Here is a 19435-nt window from a genome sequence, read left to right as displayed (position 1 = left end):
TCACCAATAAACGCTCGAGACATAGGAGACACATGGCTTGCGAAACACATGCAAGCTTTGGATGAGGTAAGTGTAGGCGAAGTTGGAGTAAAGAAACGGAGTTTTTATGTTGCTCTCCGCCTGCATCGCTGCCCGACTAAGCTGAAGCCTCTCTTTAAAGGGTCAGCAACTAGTACGCTCTTATCCGGCTAGATTTTGGAGGCTCATACCCCGGAGAGAACATGGCAAACACGATAGCGGATAGACGGCGTGTTTACCTCGCCTGTCGAGCCATCTTCGTGGGCCAGAAAGCGGAGCTACGGAAACAGAAAAAGATACGCGAAGAGATCGAGAGGTGGCCACAGGTGTTAAGGTCACTTACCCATGGCTTGAGCATAGAGAATGTGGTCGAGATCCTTCGCGACCTCCTATCACGGCATATCTTTAAATCAGAAGTCAAGGCGAAGGCGGAATTTCCCGAATTGTTCCACACACCACCGGAACAGGAGGTCAAACGTGAAGCATCTGAAGTTAAAGCTGCTAAATCGACAGCCGAGGTACTAGACGAAGTTGCTAGTGTAGGACAAAACGACGCCGAATGCAATGCCGGAGTTGAGGAACATGCTACTAAGCAAACCAACGAGAACGCCGTCAAACAGACCGACGAGGACGTCATCAAACAAACCGATGAGGGTGTCACTAAGCAAGTTGATGAGGACGCCACCAAGCAAGCTGATGAGAATTCCACCAATCAAACTGGCGAGGTGCTTAACGGGACTGAAAGAGATAGTCCACACCCTAAAATCGAGTTCCCAAGCACCGGAAATGTAACTTCACAACAGCTAGTCACACTGCCTTCACTATACCCGACATACATTCCGTATAAGGCACAGCATATTATACTAAGTGAGGCGCAACGTATGCTAGAGGAAAGTTGCTTCGAATTTACTAGAAAACATATGCCGGCACTTCTCGAGAATACAGGGTTGGACTGCGCTAGTTCACTCGAACTGACAAAATGGACGCGACTGCTGGCTAAGATGGCTGACGAGATACCCGAAACGGCGTTTGACTTGGGAGCAACACCTTTGAGAGAGGTGCTATTCTCAACAGACAAATTGCGACATAGCGCGGTTCATAGGGTCCCGATGACTGCCCGTGGTATAAAAGATCTACTCAAGTCAGCAGTGACCCTTGCATTTACAATTGGTGACCACAAGCATGCGGGCCAACTCGAAGAGATATGCTACGAGCTAGACAATAAAGTCAAAGCGATGGAGATGAATAAAAATGCACTGGTGTATTCTGCCACAGCCGATCTGCAGGATATTCAACGGCGGCGAGAAGAGTTGGATAACCTGGAGAAAGAAGTGCTTGCCACCATGGTGAGAAATGATCAGAAGAATAGAGGCTTTATCGGAGCGCTACTGGAAGATTCGGTGGGTAGGATCCTGGAAGGGAAGACGGAGATTGAGACGGAGATGGACGAGGAGTTGAAGATGGAGGAGGATGAAGAGGAATTTTCAGAGTGTCATACAAGTGTGGAGGACTTTGAACAGGATTCAGTTGTATAGTAACCACTTGTGATATATGTGTAATTTGATATATGTAACTTGGGATGATATATTCCGTATAATATCACGATATATGTAATAGTTGTTATTGTTAGAGTCTAAAACTTAGAGGTAGGTACAAGCATAGGAACCCACTAGGCTAAGTACCTCCTAGAATACCCCTCACAGTGTCCGTCGCACCCGCATCCGCATATACATCGTACCTCATTAATTATTTAAAATAGGCATCACGTGTTAACGCGTAAAAAGGATGACGCGCTGCAAGTCTTGGAGTATCTTTGTCTCATTACCCCCGCGATAAAGAATCATGATTATGATAAGAGGAATCGTCTTCAAATTTACAGCATGAATTCGAAATGGCTGAGAGACCTGGTACACCGAAAACCGAGAAAAAAGAGCCCGAGGTAGAAGGGCCTAAGCAAGATGATGGCCAACATAATACTCTCAAATACTCTCTCCTCGGGCCTTCGCTCACCAAAGCCGGCCAGGACTCTGTCGATCAATCTAAGGTTTCGGAAATCATTTATAACGCATCCAAAGGATCTAAGTTCTTTAACCGCGAAGAAGTCAAGGACAAGATCTTGACGCAGAAGATCGAGCAGATTTTGGAGAAGAAGCGGCGTCTAGAGAAGCTTGATCTAACTCGCGAGCTCCGGGCTGCGGATCAACTCATAACCCAGCTCGAGGTCTCCCGTGACTTAACGCAGTATATAGTCCACGTCGATTGCGATGCATTCTATGCTGCCGTAGAGCAACTCGACCGACCCGAGCTCAAGGATGTCCCATTCGCTGTTGGAGGCGGCGTGCTCACTACATGCAATTACCTCGCTCGAAAATTCGGTTGTCGAAGTGGCATGGCTGGCTTCGTCGCCAAAAAGCTATGTCCTAACCTCCTCCTTCTCCCTCTCAACTTTGACAAGTACACCTCCAAAGCTCAGGAGGTCCGACAAGTCTTGGCGCAATACGATCCAAGGTTCCAAAGCGCTAGTATCGACGAGGCTTATCTCAACATCACCGAATATTGTGTCGAACATAACATGACGCCCGAGGACACTGTCCAGCAAATGCGAGACGAGATTCATGAGAAGACGAAGATCACGGTTTCTGCTGGAATTGCCGCAAATGCGAAGCTGGCTAAAATCTGTTCTAATATGAACAAGCCTAATGGCCAATACATCCTGCCTAACGATCGTAATGCTATAATGAATTTCATGCGCGACCTTCCGACGAGAAAGGTAAACGGAATCGGGCGAGTTTTAGAACGGGAGTTGCAGGAGATAGGGGTCAAAACATGTGGCGATGTCTATCCCCATCGTCAGCTTTTGGTACGTGCACAGACTCATTTCTGGACTTCGATATGACGATCCTTTACTTTGAACCGAGACTAACACATGCTTAGTACGTTAAAATACCTTTCTATTTTACAATCTGTAATTCTTCTCTTAGCAATTAAGCTAGGCGGTAAAATAACAAGGGATCTGCTTATTCAAAGTACTAACTTATCGCAGACGTCAACTTTTCGGTGAAAAAACGTACGAATTCCTGCTCATGTGTTATCTCGGGCTAGGCAGGACCGAAGTCCAGCCCGTGGAGGAGTTTGAACGGAAGAGCGTCGGAACCGAAAGCACGTTCCGAGATCTTTCAGACCCAGTACAACTGAGAGAAAAACTGAAGCAGACAGCTGACGAATTAGAAAAGGACATGCGAAGAGCCGAGTGCAAAGGTCGGACTCTTGTCTTAAAGGTAAAGTTACATACATACGAAGTTTTGACGAGGCAAGTTGTGACGCCAAGAGCTATTTGCGCCGCGGACGACTTATATAATTATTCGTTGCCTATCTTGGCAAAGCTGGAGCAAGAGGTTCCGGGTATGAAGTTACGCTTAATGGGCCTCCGGTGCACGCACCTAGTTAGCACCAAGAAGCCCGACGCTCGTACATTTTTTGGACTGAGACCTTTAAAAACGGGGTCCGACGGGTTGGCCGACGAAGGGACAACCGAATCTGCCCAAGAATATGATATTCCACAAGAACTCCTAGACCAATTACCTGACGATGATACCCACGAGCCCGGCTTAGATCTCGCCGGGCCTCCCAAAGCCGAAAAAGACACCACTTACCGACGCCACGGCAAAGAAATCCTCCCAAACCCCAACCCTAACCCCAAACGCCCAGCCCCAGACCCCGAGCCTGAGGAATATTGGGATTGTCCCATCTGCAGCCGGCCGCAAGCCACCGACGAGCGCCTGTTCAACGAGCACATCGACCTGTGTCTTTCGCGCCAGACGATCCGTGATACGGTTCAGCGCGAATTCAAACCTAACCCGAGCTCTGCAGTTGACGCCGCGCCACAGCCCAAGAGGCGAAAAGGCAGTACCGAGAAGAAGCAACGTAGCCGGACGACGAATTCGGCTGATCCGAGGCAGACGAAGCTGTTTTTTGGTGGGGGATTATGAGATTTGTTTATACTTTATGATGATAGTTGTATATAATGATGCAAATATTGTTAGTATTATACCTCCGCCCTTGGCCCATAGTAATTTTGTTTCCTTTATTTTGTTTCCCTGCCAGCCAGTCGCCCGTATTCTTCTTGAAGCTTCCTACGCCTCCTTTATTATAACGTACCTACGGCTCGTGTGTAGCGGTCGCTACGTAGCTGTGGGCTAGTCAAAATACGTCGGACATCTTCGGACGGCAGTTAACTACAGTAATCTAAAAGTGAGGGCAAAGATGGCTTTTGGTTCCTCGCGCATCATATTATTCCCGAACAAGCCTCTACTATGGCGCCCCCGTGGATCTTACAATCACACCTCATTATTATGTTCACAAGGACGCAATCTACTAACTTATTACATACTGAGACTACAGTTTCTCTGGGCACATCCGGTTATAGTCCCAATATATCTGTTCGCATTTTGGAGGCAGACTAGCTCGGCGATGCTTATCCTAATCTATATTGTTTGGGTAATGTAACACGCAAAAATATAGTACGAAATGAGTATTACTGCATGTGGAGACAGAAGTATCAAAACGAGATGTCTACACGATGGGATCGGATAATATTATTCTTATCCAATTATAGAAGCGTCATCAAGTTTTCTGCATAATTGCTTCTACTACGAGACTTCTCATATATTCCAAATCTATTTCCGAACAGCGCTAAAATCTATACCGATTCCTGTAATTTTCAGAGGTCGGAATAACCTTCTTGTTGAATCAGAGACATTCATTAGACTTGCCCAACTTCTCAATTGAAACCTAGCACCAATAGCAATGAATTAATATAAAACGATTTCTCCTGAACCCTCCTGTTCAGAAGTATTTTAGATCAGTCCTTAGTTACTAGCCGTTTTCTTAACTAAAGCACAGTACCAAGGCAAAAGCTAGCATTAATAAGTAAAAAAGTCGAGACGATCACATTTAAATATAACGTATAGCTTATACGGAAAACCAAAATCACTATACCATTACAAGGTTAAATACCCGTAAAACCCTCCCATCTTAGTTAATGAACAGTCATCTTTGCATGACAATAGAGGCAGCTAAAACCAGCGAACATAGCACTTTATGATAAAAAGCCAGTTGTGAGTAGAACAAAGAAAGGACAGTATTTTGACTTGCTTAGAGTTATTTATAATAATGGGATTGATTCATTCAGGGCCATTGTTTGTGAAAGGTCTTTACTCTAGCTATGGCTAGTCTTATGTTGATATAAACTAGTTTGCGCAATAATTTATTAACATTGAACACAAGTATATCATTACCTAACAGTAATCGCCCGTATTGGCGCGGTTTACTATAAAACCAATATCCACGTAACGACACTAGTATTTCACAGTCATAACTAGAACACGAATAACATAATGGATTACGATTTAATAGGAAGGTTGCTCCTATCGCTACCTGCAGAAGATGCGGAAAATGCTAGGATGGCAGCATTGGCAGATAGGACCTCCACGTATTTCACAACAAATCAGAATCTTATATACCGTGGTGTTGCAGGAATAGGGCGCCGTAAGTAAGCTTCTCTTCTATTACGAGAGGACCACATTTATTTTTATCTATATATCTCGAGTTTTCCAGCAGACAAATACTAATAGTCATTCTTGCACCTAGATGGCGGTGCACTTCTTTTCCTTGATAAAAGAAGACACCCCTCTCGGAACATAGTTGTAAAGTACTCTATTAGCGATGAAGCGGACGCGGACTTGAGAAATGAGGCACAATATCTCGAAATGCTAAGAGGCGCCGAGCATATCGGGCAGATGATTCCTCTTGCTGAGGCCAATCTTAATGTATCGGGTACTGGGAAACGTCCTACCCTCGCGCTCGATTTTATTCCGCATGGTACAATATATGCCTTTCGGGATAGGATGGACCAAGCTCACTATCGAGTTCCCAGTCGGTTTCTTTGGCGTGCATTTCTCTGTTGTCAGTACTACCATTTCCCTAAACACATTGGCCTCTCGGGTTTGCGCCAACTACACTCTCAAACAAGAAGCTAACCAGCATTTTCTCATTATAGTGGTACGTCAGGTGCTAGCTATGGCATTTCCCCCGCAGGGCGGACCCGATGAACCGCTGAGTCGGGAACAATTTCACGGTCATCCGCCATTAGGAGTGATACAGAATTCACCTCATGGGAATAATGTTATTATTGGTGATCTAACTAGTGATGACTTCGAACATTCACTTGTTCCAATATTTAAGGTGTGTCAAGTCTTGTTGTAAGAGTGAAATTATGCCTCCAGTATTCCTCGATGAAGAAAATTGCGAGTGTGAAACATGCTAATTTTTGTTCCAGCTCATTGACTTTGGACGGGGAGATGTATTACCAAATGCAGACGACGCGATTTACAATAATATTGCTAATATCGGAGTTGTAAGCCACCCTAGTATAAAAGTCCATCTCTGAATATCTTGCTAATAGACCTACAGCTATTCATTATTATTTTCCAACATCAGCTTGATGAGTCTTATCTAAATCGCATTCCACATGGGGGCTGGCCATACCAACTCGATAATGGACAATGGATAGCGACAGAGGCACCCCCTTTCTTTACACAATCACCGTTCATAGATATTGAATTACGAGACCTCGTAGCAAGATGCATGGCGATCGGTCGTGACGCGGTCCCAACTCTAGACCAGCTCCTAGAAGAGGCCCAGAGAGGAGTGGCAAAAAGACCTGAAGATATAGTACTTGATGATACCAGAATAAATACCATACAGACCGAGGGGGACGATATGATTGGAGCTTTGGTACAACAATTCATATTAAATGCTGCCATTATAGAAGAGGAAGCAGCCACGCTCAATCGACGTACAATTAACCATCATCTAGGAACAACTCTACTAGGTATCAATGCGACTACAAGACCAGGACCAGCCCAACCCCAATTCAAACGAAGTAATCTAGAACCCGACACGGTAGTCGATAATGACGTTGATTAGAATCAATGACTACTTTTTTGAGAGTATTGGTTACGACGAAAGCTTAGTATAAAACGGATGGCTGGCCTATCGCTAAGCGTACTTCTTGGGTGTCTTAACGATAGGGAAAAGACTATAAAAACGGCGCCCATATTCGAGTAGCCTTTTGACTGGAAGTATACGTCGTGGACTTCATGGGGATCTAGGGGAACTTATGATGTTGAATTTAGAAAGGAAATGTTTATCCAATTCCTGCATAATTCTATAACGTTGTTATGAGATGTCAATATCTAAGTGAATATAATAGTATGTAGTATATCGAGAGCTCGCCTTATGTAAGGCTACTTGCTATTTGACAAATGCATTATAGCCCAGAAAGCCGAGCATTATCTCGGCCTGTATTAATCAAACTCCGTCCCTTGAATAGTCTTTTTAATGAAGGTGATGTTTAAAAATATCAAGTGACACTCCCCACGCGGAAAGCCTTAATTAACATCAAAAATTGAGAGAGGAATTCGTCATAGACCTAGTTTAGGAAAGCTGTACGTGACAAATAAGCTAGAGAAAATAGTAAACATTCGGAAATTCACCGAGAGCTTCTCCAAGTATACTTGCACGAATTATAGCTGCCCTTCAGGTACCTAGCCAATCGATAACTTGCTCATGGACCTCAAATCGATAGAGCGGCCGAGCATTGCGCCGCATCACACGTCACCGGCTTATTGGCACGTGTAGAATTATTCGTGGAGTGAATACCTTCCATCTCGGCATAGAGTAGTTTGGAGATAGTCTACATTGGCTTCATAGTGTTGACGTGTTGATACCACTCGGTTTTTAAGGCAATAATGATTCCGATTGTTAGCAAATTAAGTAAAGGCTTCAAGCAGACATAAAGCTCCCTCGGCGTTATTATATGGCCACTATTCCGACCTTTAGGGGGAAAATTCTAGAGTCATGTCAGCTAACCTACCTCATTTTGTCAGAAGCCTACCGGATCCTTCCGAATTAGAAACAAGGTACCAAAGTCATGTAAAACCGGCTTACAAGAGCTACTACTGTAGGGACTGAGCCTCGGTCATTCTTAGTAAGTTAAATCGTGCCGGCCCAATGCATGTCGGTGCCATTCACACTTTCCAATCCGTGGAGTCCCCGCGCCCTAGCAGCCTGGGCCGTGGTTGGGCGAATCGAAGCGCGGGAGCTGAATCGCTTTCGGCCTATTGCAACGAATCGCGCGGTGCGGAGTGACGATCGTTTCATGCACCAAGGGGCAGCCTAACTTCATCTGGAAAGGAGAAACAGGGGATAGAAGACTTGGAGATGGGGCTCATGTTAATAATATTATTGCATTAAGTAACCTATCGCCCTATTTGCCCATGATTCTTATTTCCTAATGTTGAAAAATATCCAATAGGTGTTGCTGGTAAGGATGGCGGAGTTAGTGACGGAGCTTTTGTCGGTCATTCTTGTACTCGGTCCGTGTACTGTTGAAATCGGCCTCTTATGAAATATGACCGGAGGCGGGGACGGGGTAGGAGTTGAACGGAGATGAAAGGAGGTGTTGTCTTAGTTTCGTGCGGTCATAATCGTGAGCCACGCCGCCCCCATACTATAAGTGCATCGACAAACTCCATCCTTTCTCTCTCTCTTCTCTTGAGCCATTCCCAACCCTTCTAGGTAACATTATTCTTGGGTATCTGATCGCTTATACTTGTCGCAAATATGCGCGCCTCGTTAACTTCGCTCGCGTTCCTTTCCGAGCTACTCACCGTGGCCCTCTCGGCCGACGTGAACGCTTGGAAATCCAGGAACATCTACTTTGCGCTGACAGATCGTGTCGCTCGGAGCAGCAGTGACACTGGAGGCAATGCATGCGGCGACCTCTCGAATTACTGTGGTGGTACTTTTAAGGGTCTTCAGTCAAAGCTCGACTACATTGCTGGTATGGGCTTCGATGCTATCTGGATAACCCCTGTAGTTACAAGTGAGTCTTGCCTTTTTCATGAGACGTTTACCCTCAGTAAGCTAATCACTGTGCCAAATTAAGACAGCAATGGGGGTTATCACGGATACTGGGCGACGGATCTATATGGCATCAATTCGAACCACGGTACAGCAGATGACCTCAAGGCTCTAGTTAGCGCTGCTCATGAAAAGGTATTCGAAAGAGCCATTCCCCATCCTTAATTGACCGCTAATATAAAATTCGTCAACTAGGGTATCTATATTATGGTTGATGTGGTCGCGAACCACGTGGGCCCATCTAACGTCGCGGATCGCAAACCAGCACCACTGAACCAAGGCAGCTCCTATCATTCGCAATGCGAGATCAACTATTCCGACCAGAACAGCGTGGAGAACTGCTGGATTGCTAACTTACCTGACTTGAACACGCAAAATTCCGAGATCCGGACCGTCTACCAGAATTGGATCAAATGGCTTGTATCGGAATATAGCTTCGATGGTGTTCGCATCGACACTGTGAAGCATGTCGAGAAAGATTATTGGCCAGGATTCTCCAGCGCTGCCGGAGTCTACACAATCGGCGAGGTCTTTGACGGTAACCCAAGCTACGTCGCGGGCTACGCCAGTCTCATGTCTGGATTGCTGAACTACCCCATGTATTACCCAATGAATAATTTCTATCAGCAGAAGGGATCGAGCCAGGCCCTCGTCGATATGTTTAACCAGATCAGCTCGTCGTTCCCCGACCCCACGGCGCTAGGCTCGTTCCTCGACAACCACGACAATGCGCGATGGTTAAACTCGAAGAACGACCTTGCTCTGCTCAAGAACGCTCTCGCCTACGTCATCCTGGCTAGGGGTATTCCCATCGTGTACTACGGTACAGAGCAGGCGTATGCTGGTGGTAACGACCCCGCCAACCGTGAAGATCTCTGGCGCAGCAGTTTTAATACCAATGCCGAAATCTACAAAGCTATATCTAAGCTATCCGCCGCCAGGAAATCGGCCGGTGGACTAGCTGGTAACGACCATACACATTTGTATGTTGCGGATACTGCTTATGCCTGGAGCCGAGCCGGTGGCAACTTGGTTGTTCTCACCACCAACAGTGGATCTGGGTCGAGCGGACAGCACTGCTTTAACACGCAAGCTCCTAACAGATCGTGGAACAACACTTTCAGTACTGGGTCCTACACTTCGGACGGAAACGGAAAGGTATGCTTGAATGTTAGCAACGGCGAGCCGGTCGTGCTGGTTGCATCTTAAAAATCGCGCGCAGCGTGAAACAGCTGAAATACATATCTTGGATGCCTGCCTATCTACCTAGGGTAGGTGGGGATAAAATGTAACAGTCGCGTGTTTAATGTATAGGATTTAGTTTAAAATAAAATAAGAAAGCTGAGCTACTAAATAAAGCAAGCCCTTCCAAGAATATTACGTAATTCAGTTACAGAAGTGGAACAGATTAAATTAAAGTACGTATTGTTTCGGGACCGGCCGTGGATACCTTTAACTTAGTGGGTATATGAGTGGTCCCCCGGGTCAGATAAAAAAATATCGCACGGCGCCCGGCTTACAAGACGCCCGATGAAGGCGTTTCAATATTCCTTTTGTGGAGGTGGTTCGATTATACATGGCCATTTCCCTAAATAGACCTGTTGCTTAACACTCGTACGAACAAATATGCTACACCATGTCAGACTTAGCATGACCTAAGCAGCTGCTAAGGCACTGATGTAGGAGGCTTCGGATTCGGACTTGAGCGCCCGCCGTCCCTCCGTTGTTTGTAATCATTGTTCCGAACCCCGAAAATAGGTATATAATATGGATATATGGGAGTTGAACTTTACGCTATATAGACTTTTATAACTCTTAAAATTTGAAGAATAATTGCAGGAGCAGACTTGGTTTGCATTGAGACACTGGTTTTTCCTTGGGAATCATTTGAAGACGTTTGAAGACATTTGAGCGTTTCTTCTGCCAACATTTTCGTGTAACTGCATCAACGGAAGTCCGTTTGCTTTTTATTTTTAAAGGGCAGTCATAAATAATTGATTTATTCTCGCTAAATCTTTAATATCTATTTCTATCCTCCCTCACCCCTTTCAACTTCTCTAAGATAACACGCAGCGCTATTACGAGCGCATTCGACAATTCCGTGTCGAATATGAATTCTAGAGTACTCTCCGCAGCTCGCCTACCCCGAGGCGTAACTAGTATCGCAATTATTGGAACAAGCATTGGGCTGTACTATACCTACATGAGGAACGTTGCTTACGCGGATTCCGGTGCGCCGAAGAAGGCTTTCGGCTCTGGCCCGGCTTTTTTGTCTCTTGAGCTCGAGAGCACTGAAGCTGTAAACCACAACACTAAGCGATTACGATTTAAGCTTCCTACACCAGATACCGTTAGTGGCCTCACATTAACATGTAAGTGAAAACCAAAAGCGCACTAAATATGCCGCTACTTATTGTCGCCGTTGCTGACATTTGGGAAAGCCGCGCTCTTAACATACTCTTGGCCAAAAGGCAGTACATTTCCTGTTGTGCGGCCTTACACTCCGATTAACTCACTGGGTAAGATCAATTTTTTAATGTTTTTACCAATGAATATAATCTAATTTTTTAATTATTAGATGAACCAGGTGCTTTAGAACTTCTCATCAAGAAATACCCCGATGGGAAACAGAGCACATACATACACTCCCTAAAGCCGGGAGACTCGTTGCGCTTTGTCACCCGGATACCGGGATACAACTACCAACCAAATAAACACTCAGAGATCCTTTTAATCGCCGGAGGAGCCGGTATTACTCCTATCTATCAACTGATTCGGGGCATCTTGCAAAATCCCGAGGACCACACCAAGATCAACTTGGTATTTGGCGTAAACACAGATGCTGACTTGCTCCTAAGAAAGGAGTTCGACGAGTACGCAGCGAACTTTCCTAGTCGTTTCAACGTCACATATACGATCAGTCATCCCGCGAATGGTTCGCCGTTTCGACAAGGCTACGTTACCAAGGAGTTGCTGAATGAGGTAGCGCCCCAATCGGCTAGTTCCAAAGTGTTTGTTTGCGGACCGCCGCCGATGGAGACTGCGCTTGTGGGAAGCTGGCAGAAATCGGGGATCTTGCATGAACTTGGCTACCGGAAGGATCAAATACATAAGTTCTGAGCCTTTAGAAATATCGGAAGCTTTAGATCAGTAGATACTGGGGATCTCCCCTCGTAATATAAATAATTACTCTAAACTTAGTTATTTCAGTACAACATAACATCGAGTACCCATATAGTTAAGGCGACTAGCCAAACAAACTATCAAATTCAAGATTATTATATAGTTTAACTCATAAAAATTGCTTTCGTAATGAGTTTTTGGGTACGTATACATTGAGACCTCCCCAGCTGAGAGTTATAGGAAGACATGGTACAGATTAGGAATTCAATTTAAAATCGCGCATATTTACAACCAATTTTGGGATTATTATGAATGTACATACTAGAACGTATGCAGTTGATGGAATACACTCTGCTATGCTAAGATAGTAGGACTAGATATACGGAGATATCAGATAACCCCTGGTGGCCGCCAAGATTGTTGAACTGAATTATTAACGCCAGCCCTTTTATCCTCCATCGAGGGCGCTAGGCATCTCTTATATACTCAATATCTTAGTATACCTACCCCTGAATATACCCCTAACCCCTATATTTCCCGATAGGATACCTTCAAATAATGACGAATATATAAGGGGCAGCGTGATAGCAATAATATTTCAAGGTACGAGGTCCCCTAATTATCTTAACAAGCTTAAACCTAATATTATGCTAGGCTACTACTATTCTCTTAGTATTTTATATTTCATAAACCTTTCCGGCTGTACCGTTGCCATTTTTCTCAACGATCCCTTTGTTACTAGGCAAGGTGATGTACATTTTTCAGAAAGCAGAACTGAAGAAGCATGGGTCCAATTCCCCTGCATCTCTTTATGACCTCATATTTCTGTTGGACTTCCGAGCCAATATCAGTATTTCTTGGGATTATCCCCGGTGGGCAATAAAAGAGCGCCATATACAGCAAGGCTTCGTCGATAATGTGCGACGATTTGGATTCACGTGTAAAATATATGAGAATTTGCGCAATTGGAGCGGATAGATCGGCATATCTTCAGTTCACTGCGTGCCTATTCATTTAGCCGGAGCTTGAGGATCGGCGTGGCCAAGATTACTTTGCGGCTGGGATCTCCAATCGTTCGGCGGACATCAATACAATATTAGCGGATAAGTTCCCTTGGAGCCTCAAGGAGAACGGCTGAGAACGGAGCTGGTGGGAAATCGGGCTACTCTGCCGAGATTTTTGGCTATGACATCCGTCCCGAATGTCTTGGAGGTAGGGAATCTTCTAAGACGTAATCAGCAAAGACCAGCATATAGAGGAAGACTCTTAGCAAATAATTGTCATGAACAGCTGATTATTCACATTAAATGTAGGAATATGGCGACTTCGCGTGCTCGTACCTAACACTTGGCCTCGCTTGGCCCTCTATTGGCCGATCACGCTCAATATGCACGCCTTCATTTACTTCCGGCCGAACCACAAAATCGGACATGGGAACGTCGACTTTGGAAAGGTAAGATCGACTCTGGGAATATTGAATGGTATACTTATAACCGGTCTGTGTGACTTATAAATCATACCAGCTGTGCTCTCTGTTCCATGCGATGGTAACTGAAAATGAAGACCCGAGCCGGTTTGCTTCCTAGATTTCTCTGCATTGTGAGCCTTCTCGTACCACGAGTTGCGTCTCATAGCCATATTTCTGCTGCTATTGGTCAATGTTCATTAAACCTCCCGGAAGCATTACAATCTCAGGCGCAGTTAGGATGTCCACATCCAATTGACGCGGAGACCGCCGATAGACCCGTTGAATGGTCGCCATGGACGCATCCACCAGAGTGTGTGCACTCGAAAAAGTCGCCAGGGGCTTCGTACTGCGTTTACTCTAATTCGCAGCACGGGAACGGGGGTGTCAGCATAATTACAAGGCCAGAAACTGCAGCAAGCACCCTTGAAATCCTAAACGACTCCGGGTACACTCATCTAAAACACTTCGTCAACAATAGCGCTGGACCAGCTTACGAAGTTACCGACATCCCCGGTAAGGGGAAGGGAGTCTTTGCGACACGCCATATAAAGCGCGCCGAAGCAATTATGGCGGATTGGGCCGCATTGGTAGTGGACTTGGACCTCCCGACCTCGATATTGCGGACCGAAGGGTATAAGCTATTTCATAGAGCTGTAGATCAGCTAGCAGATCCAGATCGCGTGCTTCAGCTGGCTCGGAGCAGCGCGTTCTCAGGCGACATCATAGAGGATATTCTGAGGACAAACTCATTTTCTTACACGCTGGCGGATGATTCTCATATGACATTATACCCGGACGTTTCTGTGAGTTCACTCAGATACCACCATGAGTTGGTGCTGATGGAATGCTAATGGTATCTGACAGAGAGTTAACCATGCATGCCGTCCAAAGTAAGTACCTCTTTGGTGGAAATTACAACTTAAGGATACTGAAGAAAGCTAAATAAGCAATTAGTTCTTTTATAAGGTTTACGCTTTCAAGTTTGGCCGTAAGTGTTGTGGCTTTAAGAGATATCGAGCCTGGAGAGGAAATCACAATTACCTGTATGTTCTAATAGCAGAGCTATGTTATATGCGCATCGCTAATGATTCTCCCAGACGTACCCATAGGAAATACAAAGGAAGAAAGACAGACGGCACTGAAGAAATGGGGATTTGAGTGTACATGCTCACTTTGCACTGCGTCCAAAACCGAGATCGCCGTATCCGACTACCGCAGAGAGAAGATCAAGGGGTTGCGCAAAGAAGTCATGAACGCCGTCGGGCTGTGGGACGGAACCAGGGCTGTCAAGCTCACGCATGAAGTCCTAGAACTTATGAAGGCAGAGGACCTTACGCCGCTTTACTCCAGCCAGTATGAGATTATGGCGCGGTTGTACTGGAAGGCGGGGGATAAGACGACAGCGACTAAATACGCGCAGATGTCTTTAGACACGTTGGTAGACCAGGGATATATCGAAGATACCCCGGATGCATTGTCGATATTATTACAGACTTTTGATTAGACTGGTAGAGGATATTTTGCTCTTTCGGCCCCTCGGTTTAAATAAATTGTGTTGGGATCCCTTTTCGAGAAGTAAGGGGGTATGCCATACATATTATCTTGGCTTCTATGTATCTAATAGATCAATTATATGTACATATAACTTGGGACTATACTCGGCACTAGAACCTATTATATTATACAATATAATCTTTCGGCTGTTTACAAATGTTACATGAGATAAATTGAGTCTGCCAAGTTGGAGTGTCTGGGCAACTCTGCCTACCTCATACATGCAACTACCGAGGGGTTTCACGTTTATATGAATATTATTGGACTAAACAAACCATCCCCTCAAATTACCGACATCGATTACATCTACCGGCTCGTTCTCTGACAGGAAACCCTTACATATTGTATTTATAGTTACGATTCCAGATCAAACTGAAACTGCACGTGTCAAGTCCTTATAACTATAAGGTACCCGGGTAGAAGTTCATATAAGTGTTCAACGTGTACTTGCATATATCTCACCCCGCGTCAACTTTTAAGCCTAGTCTATGAGGATATAATATTATTCAAACCAATATATAGGTACCTTACTACTAAGCGAAATCAATCACCATGGGCAGCACGGAAGCGCTCTTTTCAGCGTCTCTCATCTCATCAGAGATTTCTGGTTCCTTTCCTACTGACTTCACCATCCGCCCATTAGAGAAGGGAGACTACGCAAAAGGCTTCCTGGACTGCCTGCGCGTCCTCACATGGATGGGCGAAGTCAGCGAGGCCGAGTTCAACGAGCGATTCGACGAGATGCTAGAGGCGAAAGGCACGTACTACTTCGCGGTAATCGAGCATGCGGGGCGGATCATCGGAACGGGGGCCTTAGTTGTCGAGAAGAAATTGTGAGTCTCCTCCCCCGAGTATTTGAAAATTTGCGACGAGAAATTCTTACTAGAGTAGCATACACCAGCGCGGCAAGTGCGGACACATCGAGGAGATCTCGATTGCAAAGGAGCACCAAGGCAAGGGGCTCGGGCTGAAGATGATCCAGACCCTGGACTCTGTAGCAATTAATCTGGGATGTTATAAGAATATCTTGAATTGTGGAGCAAAGAACGAGCCGTTTTATGTCAAGTGTGGATATAAGAGCTCGGGGATGGAGATGTCGCATTACTTTGAGGAGGAGCGTGATGAGTATCATCGAGGATAATGGTAGGAGAGAGGAAAATAAGGGGGGAGTAGACGAGGGAACATAAAGCAAGGACCTCCGGATTTATTTTAAGGGGTTACCTAATAATATTCGAAGTTGGTTGAGTATTGTATGAGCCAGTCGTTTATTATACCTAGTGCGGTCAGAATATGAATAGAGAATAAACACTACGCAGAAGTGGAATGCTTATAGAGATTGTGCTAATAGCCTGTATCAAAAGTGACGTATAATTCTAACAAGCTGGCTTGATACTATTGGAACCTCTAGTCAACAACTAGTCTTTATTCAAGTATACAGGACAGCGAAGCTAAATCTATACATAGCGGTAGTTGTGTGATGGAAATTTACGATTCCTACCTAGGTGAGCAGGTCTTGTTGCAGTGGCATACTTGTGTAAGTGATGGTTAAATATGGCTTTTATTTAGGATATAGTTAGCCTAGATCTAGGTAAGTCGATTATTTGATATAGGTAGGTACCTATATATTTTGATGCCTAGTAGAGCCTAGCCGCGTCTTACTCCCAGGTTCCATCTCGCCGATGCGTTAGCCAGCAGCGAAAAAAATAGCATTAAATATCAATGACACCATTAGACATGGGTCGCCGTTAGCCCCATGTGAGATCGTCGTTCACAGGGCTCGCCGGTATTGGTGCTCTAGCGGCACCAATCGAGTAATGGTTACATATGAAGTGCATCCCAGCCCTAGGAGCTGAAATAAAAATAGCATTTGGGGATTGGCTGATCCCCGATTACGTTCTCCGTGGGGTGTGACCGTTGGGTCACTTCTCGTGTTAGACATACATAGTTCCTGCATAAATGCAGTTACTCTAGAGGTGATGGTAGCGAATAAAAATGTCGCTTGCTAGCCTCGTAGGAATTAGACCTGTGATAGACCAATCGATAATGTTAGAACGCCTACGTAATGTCTAATGAGGATTCGTGATGAAGTGCAAAAGATAAGATTAGATTCGACCATAGAGGTACATAAAGTGATATGAAATGTCGCTCGTAACTATACACATCTAGTAGCCCTGAGGCAATTCTGTAGTCTTCCTGCTGGATATCCAGCTTCCGTAAATAATAAGAGATCCATGGTATAATCCTGTGTCTAGTCGAATAAATATTTCCGCTCAAAAACCCACCCTAATTCCAGAAACCCATGCGCCTAACATAAATGATTGAGACATATCGACTCGAATCAGCGGGATCACGAGTGTGACTTTCTGCCTGAAGTCTTTTGGGACTCTCTCTGGCTAGACTTCCCGTAACCCGGAGTTGGGGCACTGTCTTCATAGCCAGTGCTGTGGTGGTTGTAGACAGTGACTTTGGGCCGGCGCGCGATATCAACAGTGAAGTCATCTTTGGTTATGTTAGCTGAAAACATATGAATAGGATATGTTCGCGTGTAGCACGTACCGGCCCTAGCAGATCGACCATGCTCATGGACAACAGGTGTGGTTCCAGAAGAGCCACCGGGGTAAGAAGTAGAACCAGCCCCTAGGCTGGTGCGTGAAGACATCGTATTGTATGAGCTTGCAGACGACGAACGAGAGGTACGGTTGTCTACAACGATGGCGTGGGATGACTTGGAAGTGTATGATGCCATTGCTTGGTAGTGGCAGGTGTTTGAGTGAATTGGTATAGAGTATTAAGCAGATTGCTTGATAGATTGCTTGATAGATATCTTGATAGAGATATAGGACTGTGATAAACTTGTCTGGTTGCTGAAGAGAGAATAGGAATGTGAATAAAAAGACGGAGGCATCCTGTCTTTATATAACTAGTTAAAGTATTAAGAGAAAGTACTTTACCTTACAATACTCACAGTAGAAGCCTGTACGTCAAGGACTATCACATGGCGATATGGGCAAGCTTAGCTTCAACATGTAACAGCCGGAGCAAGCATGAGCAGTGCCTCAGGCTGACCCAAATGGGGGCGTATCTGGCGGCGATGAGTAGTGACAGAGTCGAAATATTAAGATACACCGAAGGGGTGAGTCACCCCTTAACTTCAAGGCAGAAAGGGGAAGAGAGAAAAGGGTGGTGTTTGTCCGTGGCTGTTGAGGCAGCAACCTTATTGAGCAATTGAGCAATTCAGCTACATGAGAGAAGAAGGGCTGTAAGTGGATGGAGTCCGAATGACTAACTGAGTGGAGACCATTTTACCAGGGTAAAGAAATTGGTACAGAGTCAGAGAGTATGCCTAGGAGATATTGAAGAGTCAGGTAGAGGCTGTGTGGTATCGTAGAAGTCGAGGTGAAGCTGATGGAAGAAAAGACGATAGTGGCTTGTTGATTGGAACATATCTTAATTGGGGGTATTGGGGGTTAGCTTTTGGCGGTTGTAAATTACCAATTAAGGTATAAAAGACTGAATAGGGTCATTACGAAGGATCGTTAATGTTAGGCCTATGTAGTACCTTGCAATCCTGATGATGGGGGAATAAGAACGCGGAGAGTTCTAGCGGATTGAGGCACGATAGGCACAATTACATACGGCACAGCGGCATGTGAACAGTGTTATCGGGATACACAGTGCAAATAACTGTAATTTAGTATGTATACTGTGTGGCTTAGGTTAGGTACGGATTCGTATAATGTAGGTACTGACCATATTTAATAAGAGTACATACACGAATATTACCTACATATATATTATTAAAGAATTTTACACGTCTAATTTTCAGATTATTACTATTAAATCAAACAGAGAGGCCTACAACTACGTAGTTGTTATATCTATGGGGCGTAAGCAGCGGCTATGTCAGCTTGGTTGACCTTGTTTGGCGGCGAATGCTTGTTGGCTGCCTATTTGCCTAAGAGTTCTAAGGTTAGCCAAGCTGAAGTCCTAGATTTAGTACTTGTTAGTTCTATATTAGTACCTCGATACAACTAAGTGTTTCCTCATATAGGTACTTGTAGTTTTATATAAATTGCTTATAAAGTTTGCTTATGAACACGTATGTTTGAGGCCTTATGTGCATAGGTAAAATCATTGATTGCGTATACAGATAAGTTATTGTTAAATGTGTATACGAAATGCAGTAAGAGTAACAATACTGCAAACATACATGCTTCATTTAGCCTTGCATGTTACCTAAACACTATGTCCCGTTCAACCGCTATGACTAGCTGACTGGTAGCTGGC

The 19435-nt window shown here is 44.9% G+C and overlaps 6 protein-coding genes across 7 annotated transcripts; all 6 read left to right on the top strand.

Annotated features, from left to right (window-relative positions):
- Positions 1-221: 221 nt before the first annotated feature.
- Positions 222-1553, top strand: GL218_07983 (putative impb mucb samb family protein; the record flags this gene model as incomplete). The annotated part of the gene is made up of 1 exon (XM_033584769.1): positions 222-1553. The coding sequence occupies one exon, from the start codon at positions 222-224 to the stop codon at positions 1551-1553; it is 1332 nt and encodes a 443-aa protein (XP_033441303.1).
- Positions 1554-1909: 356 nt separating this feature from the next.
- Positions 1910-4007, top strand: GL218_07982 (DNA polymerase kappa; the record flags this gene model as incomplete). The annotated part of the gene is made up of 2 exons (XM_033584768.1): positions 1910-2878; positions 3138-4007. 2 exons carry the CDS (start codon positions 1910-1912, stop codon positions 4005-4007), a joined length of 1839 nt encoding a protein of 612 aa, XP_033441302.1.
- A 4696-nt stretch (positions 4008-8703) lies between these two features.
- GL218_07981 (Alpha-amylase A type-1/2) lies at positions 8704-10212 on the top strand (the record flags this gene model as incomplete). The annotated part of the gene is made up of 3 exons (XM_033584767.1): positions 8704-8965; positions 9029-9138; positions 9199-10212. The coding sequence occupies 3 exons, from the start codon at positions 8704-8706 to the stop codon at positions 10210-10212; spliced, it is 1386 nt and encodes a 461-aa protein (XP_033441301.1).
- A 901-nt stretch (positions 10213-11113) lies between these two features.
- On the top strand, positions 11114-12123 carry GL218_07980 (NADH-cytochrome b5 reductase 2; the record flags this gene model as incomplete). Of its 2 annotated transcripts, XM_033584766.1 has the most annotated exons (3): positions 11114-11375; positions 11445-11522; positions 11582-12123. In XM_033584766.1, 3 exons carry the CDS (start codon positions 11114-11116, stop codon positions 12121-12123), a joined length of 882 nt encoding a protein of 293 aa, XP_033441300.1. The 2 variants fall into 2 exon arrangements, with proteins under 2 accessions (XP_033441300.1, XP_033441299.1); XM_033584765.1 differs by lacking the exon at positions 11445-11522.
- Positions 12124-13886: 1763 nt separating this feature from the next.
- On the top strand, positions 13887-15098 carry GL218_07979 (putative mannose-6-phosphate isomerase-like protein; the record flags this gene model as incomplete). The annotated part of the gene is made up of 5 exons (XM_033584764.1): positions 13887-13904; positions 13963-14397; positions 14459-14484; positions 14549-14637; positions 14692-15098. 5 exons carry the CDS (start codon positions 13887-13889, stop codon positions 15096-15098), a joined length of 975 nt encoding a protein of 324 aa, XP_033441275.1.
- Positions 15099-15700: 602 nt separating this feature from the next.
- On the top strand, positions 15701-16289 carry GL218_07978 (Glucosamine 6-phosphate N-acetyltransferase; the record flags this gene model as incomplete). The annotated part of the gene is made up of 2 exons (XM_033584763.1): positions 15701-15981; positions 16040-16289. The coding sequence occupies 2 exons, from the start codon at positions 15701-15703 to the stop codon at positions 16287-16289; spliced, it is 531 nt and encodes a 176-aa protein (XP_033441276.1).
- Positions 16290-19435: the final 3146 nt, after the last annotated feature.

Source organism: Daldinia childiae (assembly GCF_008694065.1).
Source record: "Daldinia childiae strain JS-1345 chromosome Unknown Scaffold10, whole genome shotgun sequence".
Taxonomy (NCBI): domain Eukaryota; kingdom Fungi; phylum Ascomycota; class Sordariomycetes; order Xylariales; family Hypoxylaceae; genus Daldinia; species Daldinia childiae.
This window is presented reverse-complemented; position numbering and strand designations above follow the sequence as displayed.